The sequence below is a fragment of the Conger conger genome, chromosome 16, assembly GCF_963514075.1.
Source record: "Conger conger chromosome 16, fConCon1.1, whole genome shotgun sequence".
Taxonomy (NCBI): Eukaryota; Metazoa; Chordata; class Actinopteri; order Anguilliformes; family Congridae; genus Conger; species Conger conger.
This window is the reverse complement of record NC_083775.1, coordinates 17,030,853-17,053,673: the sequence shown is the minus strand read 5'-3', so window position 1 is coordinate 17,053,673 and position 22,821 is coordinate 17,030,853. Positions and strand designations below refer to the sequence as shown.

Sequence of the window (22,821 nt, the reverse complement as noted above, 5' to 3'; positions counted from 1 at the left end):
ACATAAATGTTGATTTATAATAGAACAAAATCCACCCAGTGTTTTTTTTTTTTGTTCGTTTTTTTCTTTCTTTCTAGAGGCATTGTAGATTCATTTAAACGTAAATCTGGTCGAGCCGAAGTCCTCATTCACCAAACAAATCTCAAAGCGAGACTTGCATACTTTATGTAATTGTACACGACACAGAATCAATTGCGCCATGTTTGGAGTATGTACATAGAGTTGGTTTAAATGATTGCAAGATAAGCGGGTTAGGGGCCACAGAGGAAGGGTACATGGGAACTTTCCCGTGGGGGCTGTGATCACAGTGAACAGGGAAATAAATCCTTGGGGACCTACAGGATGAGGTTACTGAATAACGCTACGGTATGAATCGTTTGAGGCCGGGCTGGAACTGGAGTAGGTGGATGATAACTGGAGGGAGGGAGGGAGAAAAGGGAGAGAGAAAAAAACACCAAATAGGGACTGGTAGTTAGCCGACAGGATCTGAACAGAAAAGTCTGCATATACCATTGGTAAACCATCGGAAACACATTTAAATTAATATTCCAAACGGTTACAATGCCATTTTTAGTAGCGAACGGGAACAAATCGTCTGATAGAATAATAAGCTGGAACGACAGTCCCGTTTTTTAGTTTACAAATAGATGACAGAAAAGTAATATAGTATTGTAAGAGCGCAGGTGTCTTAATTTAGCCATTGTTTGGATTGTGCCCCCATCGGCATTAAAACGAAGGAACGGTAGACAGGTAAGAGCTCCCTTTCTCTGTTCGGCATATTGTTGACTGTTTATGTTTTGCTATTTTTGAGCACATACACAAAAGTACAACTCAAAAACGAGTTCTTGTTTTGAAAACCCTGGTGCTATGGCGTATTGTTCAATGAAAAGCTCTCGATAATAAAATTGCGACTGAGATACTTTAAAGGTTATATTATTTTGAGATTTTTGGAATCATTTAAAAAATCTTCAGGCCGGAATTGTATTAACGAAACTATTGCAGAAATCAGAGCATGCATTATTCCCCAAAACTAGTTTATGTATTTTATTATTATTTATTTTACTTTTTTATTGATGGTCTATTCCAGTGTACAAGTGGGCTACTGGACCTTGGAAGGATTTGAAGATTTATTGCAGTCTATGCAAGTGCATGAAACCTGTGAAATGCGTGCTGATGATCTTTAGAAATTAACTAAAGATGTCCCCTACGAATGGTTCCTGTTTTATCATAAATTAATAAAATACCGAACTATCCAGAACTTGATACCGCTGGTGCTGTGGACGAATATGACCATGTCCACGGACAAAGCGCTCATTGTGCCTGCCTACAACATGGGGGTTGGGCACCTGCTGGCATATTCCTCAAAGCTGGCACGAGCCAAATCACCCCTGGGGATTCAGCAGTCCGACGACAACACTCGCGCATCAATTAGTCGCACTATGCAGAAGAAGCAATAAGACGTGATTCAAAGCGGACAGGGGATTGGGCCTGCGTGCAGAATGACCATGAATCAAGCTCTTTGTCACGGGCCAGATGTCCCGAGTCTGACAGAGAACTGTTATCAGCCCACCCAAGCTGCCACTGTCTATAATGTGGAATGATTCACACCTTCCGTTACATAACTCTTAGCAGACTGTGTCTTACGATAGCGGTGTTTAAATTTAGCATTTAAAGACAGCATACAAACGTTGTCCGAGGACATCGTGACTCAGATATTCTGTAACATATCTCATATCATATCATCTTTATATAAAATGCCGTGGAAGGACGGAGCATCTCTGAAATTGATGGGAATATTTCCAGCAAGGGGGGATTTTACCTTATCATAGAACTTAGTAGGCTATCTTATGAAAAAAATAATCGTCTGCTTTACCTAACAGTTTTGTTCAAAGAGGGAAACCATTGAGAACTTATGCTAATGTTTGACTAATGCAAAGGGTATACAAAATCTTTGACAGCATAATATGTGTCATGCTTTTGTATTTAAGGAGACACTGGCAGGTCAGTGGTAGATATTATGAGATTAGTATTATTATTATTATTATTTTTTGCATCATTCATAGTGTTTACTAGTGCTAATATATGTCTATTTATGGAAGGATTTAGCAATTGCATCGCACACTGCCTACAGTACATAGCTGTGAAGGATCCATTTTCTAATTTGACCTGTTGCCATCATTTGTACAGTATGCGTATTACGTATGTTTACAGTGCGTTTCACCATTTAGGCACTTTTATTCTAAGTATCATACACAGCTCGGTCATACTGAGACAATTAAGGGTAAGTGCCTTATTGAAGTGTACAATGATAGTGGCCTACATGGAAATCAAACCTGTAACAATTGAATTCCTCAACCAGGTCCCTTAACTATTACACTACATTATTGCTTTATAGATGTCATATTTTGACATTTCTGTCTATTCTCCAGATTTTCCATAAATGCTGCCATTAGTGGTGAACATAAATGCTGTAAGGGCTGATTAAGACAACACACATTACGACATGTCACAAGAAACCATAGGGACACAAGCCTTATCACTCATTACTAGTACATGTAGCTGGCTAGCCCATTCTGCTGCTGCTCACTTCTGTTACAAATGTATCGATTTTCTTTATTGGGAAAAGGCTACACATTCTGTTCTGGAGCTGAAAGTACATCTGGCCTAACTTGGTCTGCTGAATGCAGCTAAGAACACATACACTACATGTTTGAAGAGAGCCAACCGTTTTCCTGTGGAGAAATAATCATCATGCTGATTTTGGTGTGCTCAAATTCTTCTCTTGTTCTGTCCTGTTCTGGGAAATGGTTGCTCCCCACCCTTTCTCTCCTCTCATTCATCTTTCAGATTTCTAGAGCTATGCGTTCTGTCTGTTCCAAATCCTATGAGCTCTGACCGTCCCTTTTGTGTGTGTGTGTCTGTGTACGTATGCATGCATGTACGTGTGTGTGTGTGCATGTATGTGTGACTATGTGTGTGTGCGCAAGTGTGTGTGGGTATTTGTGTGTGTGACTGCGTGTGTCTGTGTGTGTGGGTATGTGTGCCTGTGTGTGGGCATGTATGTATGTGTGCGTGTGTGTGTGGGTATGTCTGCATGTATGTGTGCCTGTGTGTGTGTGGGTATGTGTGCATGTATGTGTGCATGTATGTAAATGGTAAATGGTTGGCTTTTATATAGCGCCTTTATCCAAAGCGCTGTACAATTGATGCTTCTCATTCACCCATTCATACATACAGTCACACACCAACGGCGATTGGCTGCCATGCAAGGCACCAACCCGCTCGTCAGGAGCATTTAGGGGTTAGGCAACTTGCTCAGGGAAAAGGACACAGCCACACAGCGGGGGGCGGAGCACTGCTGAAACGGGCCCCTGTACACCTGTCCATCAAAAGTGCCGGGCGGTGACGAGATGGCCTTCCTGCTCTGGCTGTGAACAGGCAGACAGGGGTGGGGGACGGCGGGGCTGAAGCAGACCAATGCAGGCCAACCCAGGCTAATGCGGGCTAACCCAGGCTGGCGCGGGGAAAACCAAGCTTCTCTTCTTCGGTCATCGACACAGTGTCGGCTTGGTTGAATGACAAGAGGGCAAAAGAATGGATAACTGCTGATGCCTGCCCTCTGTTCAGAAGGAAAAGTAGAATACAGGGAGGTTAATGTGCATGCTGTGAGGAGACGCACTTCTCCGTTAGTATTCGCCCGTTTAAAAGTGTCAAACCGGGGGTTTCTCCCCAAACAGCCTAGTCCCTAGCCTCCTCGTATTCTAGTGGCAGCAACGACACAGAGTAACAGACCTTTTTCAGGTGAAAGAACGAGACAACAGCCCACTGGACAGGTGACAGAGTAAAACAGGTGACAAGCTCATTGGTTAGGCGACAGAGCAAGACGAACTCGTAGGTGAAACGACGTGAGACAAAAGGAGCCTATTGGTCAGGAACACCATGAGTTGATGTGAGGGGCGGGACAGCTAGGGTGGCACATTTTAAATGAACACATTTCATTGCTCCTCAACACAACCTTTCCGTAAACAGGACTTCTGCGACAGAATGAATCGAGACCGACAAGGGAGTCTTGCATGGAACAGAGACTATCTTTTATAAAAGGCCGCAGCAGCTGTGCGTTTGCTGTTGGTAGCTGTAGCAAAGCACATGTGTGCCCATGTGTGTGTGTATCCGTGTATGTATGTGTGACGGTGTGTGTGTGTGTGTACCTCTGTTTTAGACCACAGTCAGGGTCACCATAGACGGCGCAGTCCTGAGCCTCCCCCCTGGCATGGCTGCCTCACCCAGCCCTCCCCCCCGTGGGTGCGGCTCGGGCGTCAGCGCCCTGTACTACAACCTGTGCGACCTGGACGCGGTGTGGGGCGTGGTGGTGGAGGCCTTCGCCGCGGCGGGTGCAGTGATGGCCTTCATCCTGCTGGTGGTGCTGCTGGCCAGCGTGCCCTTCGCGACGGCGTCCGGACGCAGGAGCGCAGCGGGGCTGCAGGCGGGGCTGCTGGTCTGCACGCTGGGCCTGTTCGGCCTGGCCTTGGCCTTTGTGGTGGGCCGCGACTTCTCCGCGTGCGTGGCGCGCCGCTTCCTGTTCGGCGTGCTCTTCGCCGGCTGCTTCTCCTGCCTGCTGATGCACGGCGTGAGCCTCAACGCGCTGTCCCGCCGCGGGCGCGGCTACCGGGGCTGGCAGCTGTGCCTGGGGGCGGCCGGGCTGTGGGCCGTGGAGGCCATCGTCAACACGCTGTGGCTGGTGGTCACGGTGGCGCGCCACCCCGTCAGCTCCCCCGATCTGCCCGTGCCCTGCGCCGTCTCCAACCCCGACTTCGCCATGGCGCTCATCTACGTCATGGTGCTGCTGCTGGCCGTGCCCGTGGCGGCCGCCGCCTCGCTGGGGGGCGGGCGCGCGGAGTGGAGGCGGCCTGCCGCCTTCCTGCTGGTCACCGGCCTCCTCTCTCTGGGCATCTGGGCGGCTTGGGTCGCCATGTACGTCTACGGCAACGAGGCGCACGGAGAGCCGGGCTGGGACGACCCCACGCTGGCCGTCGCCCTGGTGGCCAACGCCTGGGTGTTCCTGGCGTTCTACGTCATCCCCGAGGTAGCTGCCCTGTCGGGGGACGGCAAGGACCCACAGGCCCCGGCGGGAGACGCCTACCCCAGCGAAGCGGCGGGGTACGAGACCATCCTGAGCGAGCAGAAGAACCAGAGCTCCCAGAACGTGTATGTGGAGAACAATGGTTTCACCATGGATGAGCCCAACACAGGTAGGAACACATATCAGCTGCCGGTTTTAACTGCATATATGTATCCTACCAGACCTGGGTCAAATATGTAATTGTTTTGTGTCCAAATACTTTTACTGTTCTCTGGAAAAGAGGTTCAGAAGCCTGCTCTGAGAATGAAGGCACAGTCTTCACCCTGACACTCAAAGCCCAAATTTAAATGATAGATCACCTCAGGGTTTAATAGGAGATTGAGGCATCCAGTTTAGCATGAAGGCGGTTGTGAATAATGATGCTAACTAATGTAACTAATCGTGCAGTATGTAATTAATGAATGTATGTACAGGGGGCTATTGGCACCCTCAATAAATATGCACGTATGCTTATTAACATAAGCTTTATTTTTCAACATGTGTACAGTAATATGCTTTATGAATGATGAATGATTCAGTTGAATCAACCAAAGTATGCACTCACTGAGTTTATTAGGAAATGTTTTACTTTATTACACCTACTTATTAATGTGATTATCTAATCAGCCAATTGTGTGGCAGCAGTGCAATACAATCATGTAGATACAGGTCAGGAGCTTCACTTAATGTTCACATCAACCATCAGAATGGGGAAATGTGATCTAAGTGACTGTGGAATGATTGTTGGTGGCAGACAGGGTGGTTTGTGTATCTCAGAAATGGTGTATCTCCCAGGATTTTCATGCACACTAGTCTCTAGAATTTGCAATGAAAGGTGCAAAAAACAACAAAAAAATCCAGTGAGCAGCAGTTCTGCAGACAGAAATTCCTTGTTAATGAGAGAGGTCAGAGGAGAAGGGCCAGACTGGTGACAGGAAGGTGACAGTAACAGAATTACACACATTACAACAGTGGTATGCAGAAGAGCATCTCTGAACACACAATGCTTCAAACCTCTGAGTGGATAGGCTACAGCAGTAGAAGTCTAAAAAATAAGTCTAATAAATACCTAATAAAGTGCTCGGTGAGTGTATATATCAACCTTTTATTAAGGGTGCCAATAATTCTGGAGCCCACTATATGTATGTATACACTTTCAGAATGACATCAGAAGTGCAATGGTGTCTGCAGGCAGGATTTCCAGTGGGCAGTAGCATCTGTGTGCAGGGTTTCCAGTGAGCAATTGTGTCTGTGTGCAGGGTTTCCAGTGGGCAATGGTGTCTGCAGGCAGGGTTTCCAGTGGGCAATGGTGTCTGCAGGCAGGGTTTCCAGTGGGCAATGGTGTCTGCAGGCAGGGTTTCCAGTGGGCAATGGTGTCTGCAGGCAGGGTTTCCAGTGGGCAATGGTATCTGTGTGCAGGGTTTCCAGTGGGCAATGGTGTCTGCAGGCAGGGTTTCCAGTGGGCAATGGTGTCTGTGTGCAGGGTTTCCAGTGGGCAATGGCATCTGCAGGCAGGGTTTCCAGTGGGCAATGGCATCTGCAGGCAGGGTTTCCAGTGGGCAATGGTGTCTGCAGGCAGGATTTCCAGTGGGCAATGGCATCTGCAGGCAGGGTTTCCAGTGGGCGATGGTATCTGCAGGCAGGATTTCCAGTGGGCAGAAGCGTCTGCGGGCAGGGCGTCTGCCCTTCAGTCCGACCATCAGCCAGTGCTCCAGTCCCACGAGCAGAGACTGAACCTTGGAATTGATTGTCTGAGGCCTCGCTCTGAAGAGGCATCCTAAATCATCACTTTTAGTGGCGGTAAGCGATACGCCTGCGGCCTGAAGCCCAGAGAGCAAGAGAACAGAGGATCCCGGGAAAGAGGGGAGAACACGATCGCGAGCGCAGCGGTGGGCACTCTGTCTCGGACACAGTTACACACATTTGCTTGCTCTCCAGAATTTGATCTCTTGAGGTTTGAGAGCATTAATCTAGACTTACTGTTACTTACATAAGAGCACCTGAGAGACAGAGAGCTGAGAGAGAAAGCGAGAGAGAGAGAGACAGCAGTAAGAGAATGAGAGAGAGAGAGAGAGAGAGAGGAGAGTCAGAGAGACAAAATGAGAGAGAAACAGTCAAAAATGAATATTTGATTGACAGGACAGAGAATATCAGGGAGTTATAGAGGGAAATTATAACAGAAAAAAGTGAGCAATTGCAACAACAGGCTGACAGATGTTGAGTGAATCAGTCCAAAAAAGAATCAGAGAATGAATTGTTTCTTTCGTGTAATGCCCAGCACTGGCTCCACCTGATTTTCTACCACCAAGTTTAATGAACAGAGGGGTAGCATGCATAATGGCCACCTAACCTCATGTCTCCACAAACCGGTTTCATGCATCATTTATACCAGGAGAATAAAACTCAGTCCCAGGAGGGCCATCTGTAAGCTGGCACATCGTGCCCTTTCCACCGGCTCGTCCAGCTTGTTAATAACTCTTATGCAATTACAGCCCACAGTATATACTGCAGTGGTTCTGCAACGCCGGGCCTAAGCAGCTAATGTCAAGGTCAATCCGTGAGGCCTCCACAAACTAACCCTCGCTTTCCTGGCCACCTGCGCCTCCGAGACAGAAGGCCACACGTTTTGCCCATTGGGCTGGGTATTGGTATTACTCCAATCCAGAGTGACTTACATCATCATGTATGTCATAAAGTGCGGAGACAAAACTATGCACAACTAAAGCAAGGAGTCACTGCAAGAAGAATGCAATAATAAAAGCAGATTCTGTCATTGTCACATTGTCAGATTTCCGTACTGAAGGGGCATGTTAATATACGCCTAGGTAACAGACCCATTATGTTAATCATTAAGGGGATTACCTCATCTGCATTAGAAGTGATGGACACAGAAGGAGGCCTCAAAGAACAGACCTGGGGCTGTGTTTATTTCCTCATGACATCATGCTCATCATTTAAGGTGTCAGTGTTCTGATTTATCGTGAAAGAACAAGAAATAAAAAACAGTCCCTCCCAAAGAGAGCACCCAGTGAAAATTTTTGCGGTGACACACCAAATCCCACACTTTTAAAAGTGAACATTTTCTACCTGACTAGGACTTAGCCAGGCTATAGACTATTGGGGTTACCCTACTGTGGTCTGTTTAAATGGTAAATGGCTGCCATTTATATAGCGCTTTTTTCCAAAGTGCTGTACAATTGATGCTTCTAATTCACCCATTCATACACACACACACACACACACACCAACAGCGATTGGCTGCCATGCAAGGCACCAACCTTGCATGGCAGCCAATTGCTAGTTTATGCTAGAATGTCTAGATTTCCACCCATCTAGATGTCTAGATTCTGTGTTTGCTCACTGGGCATTCACCCAGCATAAAAGCAGGCACAACCATCTCTGCCACCGAGGTGTTCTCCACTGAGTTAAATCCTGACAAACTTTGATTCATTATTAATTACAGTGTCCCTACCCAGCAGGACCTTATTCATATCTGATTGGAGGTTCTGATGCTGTCTGCACTAATTTGCCAGCTATGAAATATAGGAATATAGGAACAGTCATCATGAGAAAGCAAGTGAGGGACAGATGTCTCCAGTGCTGAGAACAGAGCTGAAGATCTGTTCAGATTGGGCATCTGTGGGTTGGAAGAGCCTGTGAGAACACAGAGCTGAAGATCTGGTCAGATTGAGCATCTGTAGGTTGAAAAGCCTGTGAAAACAGAGCACTAACCATCAAAGCACTGAACTCCACCTCCCTGAACCAACTCAGCCGTGCTGCTAGAAACATTTTACAGGAAGGAGCTAAAATCAGCATGGAGATGCTGTGATCTTTTTTTCCCCCATTCTGGAAACACTTGGGACATCATTTTGTCCCTGCATCAGGCAGGCTTGGAAAGACAAACACCTTCAGTCTCAGTTTCATACCGCCAGGTTTTCCAACCATCTACCCTGTATCATCTGAATGCACGTTAATATTGTATACATTCATTCCTATAGAAGTTATACATATATGTATTGTATGTTAACATGTACATAATGTGCATTATGTGCTCTGATAGAGTACTATTGTGTATTGTCACTCTGCTATGAGTTATGGTGTATAATAGAGGCAGCACTGCTAGCAGCAGGAGCTGAGAGAGTGGGTGCAGTGTGTGGGTGTGGAGTGGTTTGTTACTGCTCTTTTTGTGCGGGTGATCGTGTGGTTCCGGCAGTGTGCTGTACCACTCTCTTTCAGCCTGCCTTCCCTCTCTCTCTCCCGCAGCAGGCCGGCCTGTGTCTCCTTACAGCGGCTACAACGGCCAGATACGCAGATGTGTGTACCAGCCCACCGAGCTGGCCCTCATTACCAAGGGCCTGAGCAGTGTGAGTGACCATCTGGCACATACTGTACACACACATGCAAACATACACATACTGTACACACACTCATACAACCATACATATACTGTACACGCACTCATACAACCATACATATACTGTACACACACATGCAAACATACACATACTGTACACACACACATACAACCATACATATACTGTACACGCACTCATACAACCATACATATACTGTACACGCACTCATACAAACATACACAGACTGTACACACACATACAACCATACACATACTGTACACACACACACATACAACCATACATATACTGTACACACACACATACAACCATACATATACTGTACACACACTCATACAAACATACACATGCTGTACACACACGTACAAACATACACATACTGTACACACACACATACAAACATACACATACTGTACATACACACATACAACCATACATATAATGTACACGCACTCATACAAACATACACATACTGTACACATACATACAAACATATGTACTGTACACACACATACAAACATACACATACTGTACACACACATACAAACATACACATACTGTACACACATACAAACATACACATACTGCACACACACACATACAAACATACACATACTGTACACACATACAAACATACACATACTGTATACACACATACAAACATACATGTACTGTACACACATTCAAACATACACATACTGTACACACATACAAACATACACATACTGTATACAAACACACAAACTGGCACACACATGCTTGCATACACATAAACACACATGCACAGACACATGCACACACAGGCGCACACACACGCACGTATGTACATACACATGCGCACACACAAACATACAAAATAAGGATACTGCATTCACACATATTCGCACATAAACGATATTGCACTAGACTGTGATACAGTACAAATTAAAATCAGGTACTGTACTTTAATACATGCACAAAGCTACTTTATTGTATTCTGTGCATGCACATAAAGTACCTGTAATATACAGGACACATCAAAGACAGTGAAAGACACACACACATTGAAGACACGGGCGTGCACATTCACATCAAAGAGACTATTGTGGTCTAAACCATGAACACAGTGTATTGCAGGTACATCAAAGATGGTACACACCACAAAGATGTTGCACATTAAGCACCCACGCATATCAAAGTTTGCTGCATATAATGCTTTGCACACAAAGCTTGTGGCTATGTTACACAAGCCTCTCTTATTGAATTTGAATATGAAACTTGCACCTGGGAATCACAAGGAAAATGGAGGGCAGCCTGTAGCGTAGTAGTTAAGGAACATGACTGGGACACACAAGGTCGGTGGTTTGATCCCCGGTGTAGCCGCAATAAGATCTGCACAGCCGTTGGGGCCTTGAGCAAGGCCCTTAACCCTGCATTGCTCCAGGGGAGGATTAGTCTCCTGCTTAGTCTAATCAACTGTATGTCGCTCTGGATAAGAGCATCTGCCAAATGCCATTAATGTAATGTAATGTAAAAATGTTGCTGAATTACCCATATAATGTATTGCTGTGTGTTGGGGGGGCGGGGACGCAACAGCGGATGGACATTCCCCATGAATCGGGGCCCCCCTGGGTCACCTCCGCCTCCCACCCCCAGGTCAGCAGGAGCCCCACAGCCCAGCCGGACGAGACACGCCCTGTCCCAGGACAGTCCTACGGAGACAGCGTAGGTTTTGTAACCTGTAACACCCCTCGATCTTCTTCACAAACCCTGTCATGTACAGTACCAGTGTACAGACTGTATACCAGTCTCACCTCACCAGTCCCCTTATCCCTCTTTCTCTCTCTACCCTGTATATTGCTCTCATAGTTCAGTAATACCAGTCGGTATGTCTTGAAAGGTTTTCTGCCTTCCTCCTTCAAGACATGGGTAAAACGGTGGTGGGTGGAACTCTGTTTTAAAGCGGGCCCCTCTCTCGCCCTGCAGGGGAACGGCTTGCGGGTGCGGCCTCTGTGGTGAAGCTGGCTCCAGGCCCCAGCTGTCCAGCACGGACGGCACTCCGTTTCCCCTCCCTTCATTCTTCACCTTGTTCCGCGTTGTTATCTCCACTGTGTGTGGACATGGATGGTGGTCATTGAGCCCTGGGCAAAATGAGAAAATGGCTACCGGTTGGGTTGGGTGGGGGAGGAGGAATATCACGGTGACGAAAAAATCTCCCCAGAGCCCCACCCCGACACAAGTATACACCATTGTACCAGAGGAAGTTGACCAAACTATGGTAGTGTAATAGGAACCAGTGTAGCATACATGACCAGGTATACAATAATCTCACTAGAGGGTGAGGGATTTCATTGGTCAAGTTGAAGAGTAAATTAGCAAACATACGCGTACAGTACACACAGCGCACGGGAAAGGTCCCAGGGAGAACGCTGGGTGTTTACTTAATATGAATGCAAACTCGGCCAAAATCTAACCAAGGCTGAACATAGCGCAGCATACAAGCACGCGTTTGCTTAGTGCAGCTTCAAACTGCGTTTAGTGACACCCCACTCCAGTGGGGCACGCAGATTCAGATTATGCGCTCGCGATACCCATGGGAAACACAGAAGCGGACACATTTTCCCTACCAAACAAAGAACAGGACAATGGCTTCCATGACCTTCAGCAGAAGGAAGAGGCAGATTAAAAGTCGCTTTAGTTTATTTATTGTTGCAAAAAAGATTAGAAGAAAGTTGCATGTCCGCCCACTCAGTCAGGCAAGGAGACAGGATAGAGAGGGCTGTGCACACTGCAAACACGTCCTTTTATGTCCATTTAGTTTGTATGAAGTAGACAAATGAGCCAAAGTTAGTTACTGCAGCAAGTGGCTTAAGAGAAAGGAAATTTGTTTCTTTGCTTTTAACCTTGTGGGCTCAAGGGTTTAAGAGATAAAACCACCTTTCAGCAGAGCTTTCTCAAATTTAAAGATGAATGTATGTTTGTGTGGGCATATATGCACACATACATATACCATATGTACACCACGATTGTATATGACAACACTTGACAAAAAGGTTTTTGCTTCAGCTTTTTATTATTATTCATATAGTGTATATGTACATATGAGAAATGCACTTTTCAATATATTTATTTTTTAAAGAATGGTTTTGGAATAGATTCATCCATGCAAAGCAAGATCTGATTCCTTGAAGTTGAGCTTTAAGATGGTTTGTCAAACTTGTGAAAATGTTAAATTGTTCAGATATATACAAAATGTAAGTTTACATTTTTTGGAAATAATTTTATGCTGCAAAACAATTATTGCAATATTTTGAATGTATGCAAAGACAAAGCATGTTTGTAGAATATATCACTTGTTAATGACAATACCCCAAAATGGTATCGTTCACTCAATAAAAACTTCGCATATGTTGCACAAAACAAAAACGTGCAAAAAAAAAAGGTGTACTGTGTACGATGTGTAAACATGAAAACTCGTGCAATACAATACAATACTTATATGAAGCCTACTGTGTAACAAGCCCTGGACGTATCTCTTCTGCTGTCGCTAGGCAACCACACTCAGTTCCAGTCAATGGTTTTTGCTAATGTTCTAATGTAATGGTGTTAACGGCATTACGGAATTGATTTCACTGGAAAGTTACGCGTGGTTTTCAAACAGTGGATGAATGTAGGGCACTGGTTTAGCTAATTTAAAAAGTGAGAGTGACATAACGAAACAAGACTTTTAATAAATTGTATGTTGATGGCACTTATCCCTGGTTATGGGTATGCACTTTGTTGTACGTCGCTCTGGATAAGAGTGTCTGCCAAATGCCATTAATGTAATGTAATGTAATGTAATGATGGGCCGACACAGCAATCAGCAACACTACTGGACCCGAGGACCAGACTTGAGTTTCAGTCATGGTCTTCACAAACAAAGGTTTTACAAGGCTGCACCGAAAGAGGCTGGCTACTGCAGGAGCTGTATGAGGAAGTGGGCTACAGGGGATATATCTGCTTCTTCTGGATGGAAGGCAAATTTGCATACCTCTCCCAAATTAGCTCTTATTCACCCTCAGCACCACCACAGGCTAGAGGAAGAGCCATCACATCACAACAATAAGGAAAATAAATATTCAAATATATTCAGAACCAGTGATGTCACAGGTGGAGCCAGCGTATGGAGAATTTAGTCCTCGGTATTATTCTGTGCTTTTCACAGTTTAATTTGAGATGTTTTTACCTACAGCAATAGTAGCAGAGACAGAAAAGCTGAAGACCCTTGCACATTTTTGATACTGAAGGTATTACGCACCATTTCTGGATTACAATTTTCTTTGCTGAATAAAGACACATGCTACATACTGTCACCAAGGTTCTGTTTGTAGCAGTTATATTTGCACAGAAAAAGTTAATGGTGAAACCTTGTTAAGAACCAATTTAATGCTAGGATTTAAAAATGCATAAAAATGCATAAAATGTAGTGTATTGCCATGGAAACACATGAGATGATTATGAACTCAGCTATTGTGAAAAGCTTTTGACCAGACGGGTCAAAACTGAAAATGCTTCAACACATAATCTTACACTGGCAGAGACTGAAGACAGACAGTCACACATAGAATGTTCCGGTGGGGGTACACCACCGCTCTGTTGGGGCTAATGCACATGTACACAAGCAGCCAGCTTTAGCCAGGGAAGCCTAGAGGGTCTAATGTTTTTCACTTGACAACACAACTTCGGCCCAAGAAACCAGATGAGGCGAGATAACCATTATCAATTCAAGCATGTGATTACGTAGTGAAGCGCTGATAATATTAACTGCAGTGAACGGCAGACTGTGTACCTCTCCAGCACCAGGGTCAGCCATTATTAAATATAGATTGCGTCCCAGCTGACATAAGATATTTTCGCAGCAGCCTACAACATTGCAGTAAACTTGGTGGAGAAAAATGTTGTTCATTCTCAAAAAGGACACACGTTACTACTTTTGTGTCGAAGTTCTACTTCTATAACTATACAGCCAATATTAATATATATCTCCATCTAAATCATACAAAGTGAACTATCCCTTTTAATTGTAAAGGCTATAAATGTTAAATTATTGCCATCCAGGCCTTGATTTGGCCTGATAACGCAAACACTCATCGCTTATTAAAGGGTACTCTATCTACACATACACTGCTGACATGTTTTTGGTTAGCTGTAGGTATCAATGCTCATTGACATATACAAGAGCCAAAGTGGAAACTAAAGTGTTGACCATTAAACCTAGCTTTGAAAACGATGAGTGAGGTGTCTGTGGAAACAACCCCAGCACCCCAGTGGCCTTGCCAGTGGCACGGTTTATTGAACTTGAAGATGTGGAGACGTGGGTGTTGATAATGGATGGGGTTGCCAGGTAACTAAACTCAAGCAGATAATTAAACAAAACCAGTGGCTTCACACCAGCACTCAGGCATCTGTGACATGCTGTTACTGAGCTCACGGCTTGTTGTGTGAAAATCCAGAAGAGAGAAGATATAATGCCATCATTTAGCAACAGAGAAAAATCTCTAAAGCTGCTTGTGTTTTCAGAAATCATCATAGTTATTTATTAGGATTTTTTTGAAGGGATAAAAACCGGAACAAAGATTAATTTGATTATTGGTGATAATGGTGGTATTTATTAAATATAAATTAATCAAAGCAAAAGTAGCAACAATGAGGTCCGTAAGTATTTGGACTGTGATCTTTTGAGTCAGTACTCCAGCACATTGGATTTGAAATTAAACAATAAATATGAGTTTATCGTGCAGACTGTCACATTTACTTTGAGGGTATCCATATCAGGTGATCCATGTATACATAACACCTGTTTTTTATACCGTTTTAGGGGACCAAAAGTAATGGACTTGTGGCTTCTCAGCCGTTTCTGATTAGGTGTATTCAACGTTGTATTGTCTATGGCATATACAAGGCTAATCATGGTGGTGAGGTAATTGTGAGGCATTTCGCTCAAATACACGCCTGAATTCACATATCCTACTTCATAACTTAAGTAGTTGCAGTAATTAAATATTTGTTTTTTTGTTCACTCACGTTCTCTTTGTGTAATACTGCATTTTGTCTGAACATCTGAAGCCGTTCAGTGTGACAAATACGTAATAATAGAGGAAATCAGGAAGGGGTCAAATAATTTCATGCCACAGTAACTACCACAATTTGAATAATTCGTATTTCCTGAAAGTTCTTATTCCTCATTTGTTTTTTATGTTTTTATTCCAATTATCTGTTCATCATAGCTCCACAAAGCCCGCTTTGTGTGTCCCAACACAAGATACAAATAAAGTAAAACTGCAGCGGGAAGACAGATTGCTAATTCACGCTGTCGCCATGCAACTACTTTTGTGTCATACTCAAAACTTCTTGAAGGTCTAATTTATACCCTGAGCAAGATGATGCGTCAGCCAGACAAAACCTCTCGAACATTTAAATAAGGACACACTTTAGACAAAATGTATTTGTTCGACGCGAAACGAATGTATGTGTTTAATGTAAATGTGAATGCACATCTGCATGATTAACTTACATGTCAGCTTAACACTAAAGTATGTTCCTTCACAATCTTCTCTTACATCTGCCTTCAGTGGGCCTCACTGGCCTGTAATGGAAGGATAAACTTTATGCCTAACCCTCTGAACTCTGCTGTTCAGTGCGGTGATTTGGAGATCGGGACCTTCATTTGAAAGGACAAGTAACAGACGCAAGTGCAAAGACCACATCCATGCATATAGCCAGGGATGGTTTCAACATCAATTCCTTATGTTAAGGCCAAGAACAGACAGGTCACATTGGGAAGCACGCACGTACGCACGCACACACACAAACACATCCTCTTGACACTTGCATGCAGACACACAAACTATCAATGGCAATTGCTTCTTCCCACACATAAACCGTATGCTGTACACACGTGTGGGTTTTCCATTACGCACGGTGGCACACTTCCTGCAAATGTATAAAGTGAGAGGGAGGGGAGGCTGATGGCCTACCACAACCAAATGGCAGGTAGACACACAAAGGACCATTTGTTAAATATATATTCCACCCAAGTACAGTGGCTTCAGAAAGCATTCAGACCCCTTCACTTTTTTCACATTTTATTGTGAGATTTAATTTTAAATGGATAACATTTTCGCCCATCAATCATAATGAAGACTGAAATCTCTCATTTGCATAAGTATTCAGACCATTAGCTGCAGCACTCCAAATTATGGTCAGGTGTATCCTGTTTACTTCAATTATCCTTAAGATGTTTCTAGAACTTGACTGGAGTCCACCTGCGGCAAATTTAATTAATTAGACATAGTGTAGAAAGGCAGTTTATAAGGTCCCACAATTCACTCTGCATGTCATGACAAAAACCAAGCCATGAAGTTCAAGGAACACTCTGTAGACCTCCACCATAAAATTATAGCGAGGCATAGATCAGGGAAAGGGTATAAAACCATTTCTAAAGCATTGAATGTTCCCAGAGCACAGTTTGGAACCACCAGAGTTGGCCGTCCAGCCAAGAACCCAACGGCCACTCTAACAGAGCTTCAGCTGTCCTCTGCAAAGATGGTTTTCCTTCCGGCAGGTTCTCCCATCTTTGCAGCACTCCAGCAATCAGGGCTTTATGGTAGTGTGGGTAGACGAAAGCCACTCTTGAGTAAAAGGCATAGGACAGCCCGCCTGGAGTTTGCTAAGCGGCATTTAAAGGAGCCTGAGAACATGAGGAAAAGATTCACTAGACTGATGAGACAAAAATGTAACTCTTTGGGCAGAATTCCACACACTATGTCTGGCGAACGCCAGGCACTGCTCATTACCTGGTGAACGCAATCTCTACCATTAAGCATGGTGGTGGCAGCATCATGCTATGTGGGTGCTTCTCAGTGGCAGGGACATAGAGACTGGTCAGAATTGAGGGAAGCATGAATATAGCCAAATACAGAAATAAGAATAAGAAAACCTGCTCCAGAGTGCAGGCTACCTCAGACTGGGGTGATGGTTTACCTTTCAGTATGACAATGACCCGAAGCATACAGCTAAGACAGTGCTGGAGTAGCTTTGGGACAAGTCTCTGACTGTCATTGAGTGGCCCAGCCACTATTTATTTTCTTTATAATACATTTGCATGTTACATGTTTTCACTTTGTCATTATGGGTCATTGAGTGTAGATTGACGGGCAAAATGTTTATCTTTGTCAAGCTACTGTATGTATGGCTGTCGATTTTGGATAGACCATCCAGAGACCTGGAAGTACAAAGTGGGGTGTTGTGATAACCAGAAGGGAGGTGGCCATGCATGCAGGGGTAACAATTACCATTTGCTTCCCTGCCACCTCATTGGTACATTTTGTTCTGGGAAAGGGGTATAAAGCTGGTACTTGAATTCTAATTGGTCTGCCTTGCATTTACCTGGTATTTGTCGTAAGGTAAAGAACATTTTTGCTTCTTGAAAATGTGTTATGGATCCAAACTTTGGACATACAGGTTTTACTATTCAAAAGACTGAATCCCTACACCCAATTTAAATGCTTTCAAGTGTCATCAGCAAATTAAAACCGCTTAGTTGCTTTATCTGAATATGAATACCCGTGGGATATGCGAATATAATTTCTCATGGCCCACAGTGTGAAGCATATCCGGGCGCCGCCAAGTGAAGGAAAGTTACACAAATGTACGCAAATCAGCTGTGATAGGCAGGCTGCGGCTTCCTCCCCCGTGGACTCTGTGTTCCCAGGGCTTGCCAGGTGACGGGGGGTGCAGTTCAAGGTCCCCGGCTATGAGGAGGTGGGAAGAATAGAAAGGCCACCCACACCCACATCATTTCTTAAAACACAACCACCTGCAAAGTCACTTTCCATACTACACCCAACCACACCCGCGCCCTGGACCGACGCACAAAGCAGGACGCATCATCACCCCTCCCCACCCCCCCGCCCCCGCCCCCGCCCCACATCCCCACCCAGGACCGGCTGACAAAATATTCCACTAAAGCGCTACCCCATAATGAATTCTGTAAACAAAGCCTCAGAGAACATAAAGTGCTCTGGTGTGTACACAGAAACAGACAAAGACTGATGACCATCTCCCGGTAGACAAACAGCAAAACACACCTGCGGTATACATGCAGACGCCACATTCCCATGGCGTTGGCTTAAATTCAGACTCTCCCAAATCGCAGATGGCCAAAAGCGTAATTTAACAATCCCTCGCTGATATAAATCTATCTTGAAGGGGGTGTAGTCTGGACCCAAAACACTGGCCGTCTTAGGCCCACACACAGTCCTGAAGCACCCAGTACAATGCTATCCAGCTAGGGGCCACAGTGAGTCTATCAGTCATACTGTACCTGAAACATGCCAAAGTCACCCGAAAGACTGAACGTCCAATGGGTCCAGTGATTTAGTTGTGCACCCACAAAGTCCGGTGAGGCAGGCAGGAATGGCTACACAAATACGGCTGCCAAGCTTGCTTAACCTCTTCAGGGAAACAGTGCCATCTACTGGTAGAGACAATGCATCTACATATCGCCACTCCATGAGCTACTGTAATAGTACAAAACTACAGACCTTGCCCCCAACACATCAGCAGGCTTTCCCCCCCACTCGAAAACACTGATACTCAGACACGAGGAGAAAGTGAAATTATTTTTATGCACACGGTCAAACTCTTAAACATTGGAGTGAAAACTTGCAGTGGCTTTGACCTTCCAAGGAGCAGGGTTGAGTAGCCCTGCATACACTGTAGCTCTCCAGGAAAGAGGCTGATTTCCCCAGAACACTGCAGCCCTTCAGGACAGGCTGAGTACCTCTGCAGGTGCCGTGGCCATCATCCAAGCCAGAGTGGAGACTGTTCTTCTCCCAGTCTTAAAAGCAGGCACATGACCGCGCGCGAAACGCTGTGCTCTGCTCGTTAGCGTCACGGTTAGTTCCGCGTCAGCGTGTTTCAGCGTGGAGGTCAGAGGTCAGAGGTCAGGGTCTGGGTTCACGTGATTGGCCGGAAGCATTATTTCAGGAACCTAGACACTATGGTGTCTTGAGAACTGTGAAGCAACACACCAGAAGAGTGGAGCAGGTGAAGGCAGAGGAGGAGAGGTCTTGTGGGTCAGTGAGCAGCGATGGCTTCATTAATGAGTAATTGTAATTGTAGGCACTTCGGTCACATACCAAGAAAGCATTCTTTCTGGAAACTCTTGTGGGTCGCGGTGCCGGAGTTGTGTCCAGACCATTCTAGGTCTGAATCCCAGGTGGGGCGCCGTTATCCTGCCCTTGCACAGACTCAAGTCAAAACAAATGTCTCCCACGGAGTTTAGATATAAAACAAAAATGCCAACCATCTCAGTGAAGCCAGGCCATTTCCACAATACGCGAAGCCCTGCCCCCAACCTCACTGCGGGTCCTTCAGCTTGTCTAGCCCTGCTGCCTGCAACCCCTTCCTTTCCTGCTTCATCTTCTTCATGTGCCTGTAGGCCAGGACCACACGCTGCCGCTCTTCCTCCATCATCCTCTGCCTCGCCATCGAGGGCTTGGCTGTGGAAACGGGGGTGTGGCCAAGGAGAGAGTTGAGCAACAGCCCCTTCATCGCCCCCTGGGGGTAGGAGAGAGGAAAATGCAACAGAGCAAATCGAGTCATCCAAGCACAAGAATATAATACACACCGTGTCAAGCTGGTACTACCGCATGTGTTCGCACGCAACATTTTTTAATCAGAGCCTTTTTAATCTTTTTTTTATTTTTTTTTAATGATTTTTAAATGATTTTCTTTCTTTCTTTTCTCATCTGTCACATGAAAATAGAGGTGGGGTTTAATTTTGTTTAAGTTCCTCTGTAAACAAAGATGGAAGAGAAATTGGACGCTGCAGTTGACACTGTTTCAGCCCATCCACATATGATTTGACGAAACGAATAACACACAAAACATTCTGCTGAAATTGGTTCGCTCGTGTCGTTAATAATACCGTAAGAATGTTGGCAAAGCGATCGGCAGGAGCAGAGTGCGGTTGCCTAGCGACAGCAGAAATGATGTGTCCAGCATGTTTTACAGGCTTCATAAAACATACATGTACTGTGTCCGGAGCTTGTTTGGTGGAACTGACCCTTTACACAGCCTATAATTATTCTGTACATATCATGTACTTATAAAGCTTGACATTCTGCTTAAGCAAATCGGGAAAAAATACAACAGCAGTGCCCAACCTTCAAATGGACACTGCAGCCTCGGATTCATAAGCCTGACTCGTTAACCAGTCTACTACACTGCCGTCCCCTTGATTTCTTCTTGCAAGTGTTCTAGGCAGAACGCCGGTATCCATTTTGGACAACCCCTCTCCATCCCTGAACTGGAGCAGGATATGACATCATGCAAGAATGCCTCACTGCCAACGGCCCCTACCTCCTTCTTGCTGGTCGCCTTCTTGGGTTTTGTTGTCAAGCACGGGGGAGCCATGGCAACCTCGCCAAAGCGCACTGTGTCTAAACAGCAGAAAGGGAGGGGGGGGAACAGCTCATGAAGAATACAGTCAAAAGCAGCGATAAACCATGTCATAGCTCACACAGCCATGCGTCCACACACCACACAGATCAGCCCAATCAGACAACCAGAGGCCACGCTGCCTCAGATGGCACCCAGGTGGCCCTCCACTCAGACATACCGATGAGTAGCTCCTTCTCCTCCTCCTCCTCTCTCCTCTCAGCCTTCTTCTTTTTCAGCTTCTGTAGCCTCACTTTGTCAAATCTGAAAAAAAAAAAAAAAAAGAGGCTGGAATCTTAAAGAGATTGAATATAGTGCGGCAGTATCCATGCCCATCTTAGTCCAGTAAGCAAACATGTCTCCCGCACAGGCACAACCCAAAAAAAACAGCGCCAACTGCATTTGGCTGGTTTTGTGTGTAAAGGAGCAGTTTACCGATTGGCCACAGAACAAGACATGTCATATTCCAAGTAGCCGATTAAAAGTAACGGACAGTCTAGCGTTTTTAGGATTTTTAAATATACTAATATTTTTGGTTTGCTTTTTTGATTTGCCGAAACCTAAGACATACACAGACGTTTCAGCCAACCCAATATAACTGCCCCCTGGCTCTCCTCACTCTCTCTTCTTCTCCGACTTGCGCTTGTCTGCCGGGTGCTCTTGCTCCTCCTGGGCCATCTCTGGCTTGCGGTCCAGCTGGTTCTTGGTGAGGAAGAGCACGTGCTGCGTCTCCCGGTTCATGCGCCGCAGGTACGCCTTCTCGGACTCTCTCTGACGCCGCCGAAAGTGTGGAACCGAGATCTCTCCAGGGGCCTGGGGTCTCTCCGCTTTCTGCTTGGGTCCAGCAGCTAAAGAGCACGACAAGGGGACAAGTATGATCACAGCTCAGCAAAACTGCAATGTTCTCAGGTAAATATATTTAGTCACTTTATTTTTTATAATTTTATAAAAAGATCCCTGGTGGCAAAACCTTCCTATTCGAATGATTTATTTGACTGTCACCAATTATTTACTGTCAATTCTTAAATAGTGCTGTCAATAAATATCCTCTTTCATTCAAAACGTTAGCCGCAGTCACCTTCATTCTTCTTTTTCGTCTTCTTCGTGCCAAGCTTCATCCTCTCCTTGCTCTTCATGATCTCGCGCAGGCGGAAAGGGATCTGCTCCAGGTGTTCCTCCTGCTTTGGTTTAGCATCTTGCTTTGGTTTCTTCTTGCTACGAACACAGACCGCTACCATCTCAGTAAAATAGCTAACTTGACACGACCAGAAGTGCGACAAATAACGACATCAATCAAACAATGTCAACTGTCAATGATCAGTTACTTCCTGCACTATGTAACAACTTACTTAAAAGCATCAATGCTTACCACAACTAATAAACTGGGTTGTCTTCAATTGAGTAGTATTACGTCAACTAGACTCCTTGTAAAAACGTCCTCCAATGTTAACATTAAATCTTCTTTGCCAATAATCGTTGAAGTCTACATAAAATAAAATAGCTAGCTACACAAATTGGTTGATGCCTTGAAATTAGCAAGTTAGCTAGCTAGCTAAGTGTGTCCGTCTAGTTCACGTTATTCGGGAGAGCATGGTAGCATGCTAACAAGGCGTTTTTAAGATATCAAGCGACATTTAACGCAATGGAATAAGTAACGTAATTACCTGAATGGTTGTTCTTTTTTGGACCTCCGTTGTAACGATTCATCTGATTTGATATTTAGTTTTTTCCCCATTTTTTATATTTCAGAAAAACACAAGCAAGCACCCGACTGATAACCACGTGGTTACGATAATCTGAACTCTAACCTCTCGCAGTCACGCAAGCCCAACCCACTATGGGGATGATGTTCCGATTGGCTGG

The 22,821-nt window shown here is 44.9% G+C and overlaps 2 protein-coding genes across 4 annotated transcripts; one reads left to right on the top strand and one right to left on the bottom strand.

Moving 5' to 3' along the window:
• The first annotated feature begins 118 nt into the window (after window positions 1-118).
• Window positions 119-13,226, top strand: LOC133114690 (G-protein coupled receptor family C group 5 member C-like). 2 transcript variants are annotated; one of them, XM_061224259.1, is made up of 5 exons: window positions 119-750; window positions 4,220-5,249; window positions 9,386-9,483; window positions 11,068-11,196; window positions 11,458-13,226. In XM_061224259.1, the coding sequence occupies exons 2-5, from the start codon at window positions 4,271-4,273 to the stop codon at window positions 11,488-11,490; spliced, it is 1,239 nt and encodes a 412-aa protein (XP_061080243.1). In that variant the 5' UTR covers window positions 119-750; window positions 4,220-4,270; the 3' UTR covers window positions 11,491-13,226. The 2 variants fall into 2 exon arrangements, with proteins under 2 accessions (XP_061080243.1, XP_061080242.1); XM_061224258.1 differs by having other exon boundaries at window positions 9,383-9,483.
• A 5,897-nt stretch (window positions 13,227-19,123) lies between these two features.
• Window positions 19,124-22,798, bottom strand: ccdc137 (coiled-coil domain containing 137). Of its 2 annotated transcripts, none has more exons than XM_061224565.1 (6): window positions 22,623-22,798; window positions 22,037-22,173; window positions 21,578-21,806; window positions 21,140-21,222; window positions 20,881-20,960; window positions 19,124-20,076 (listed from the first exon to the last, which is right to left on the bottom strand). In XM_061224565.1, exons 1-6 carry the CDS (start codon window positions 22,691-22,693, stop codon window positions 19,876-19,878), a joined length of 801 nt encoding a protein of 266 aa, XP_061080549.1. In that variant the 5' UTR covers window positions 22,694-22,798; the 3' UTR covers window positions 19,124-19,875. The 2 variants fall into 2 exon arrangements, with proteins under 2 accessions (XP_061080549.1, XP_061080550.1); XM_061224566.1 differs by lacking the exon at window positions 22,623-22,798 and adding an exon at window positions 22,328-22,546.
• Window positions 22,799-22,821: the final 23 nt, after the last annotated feature.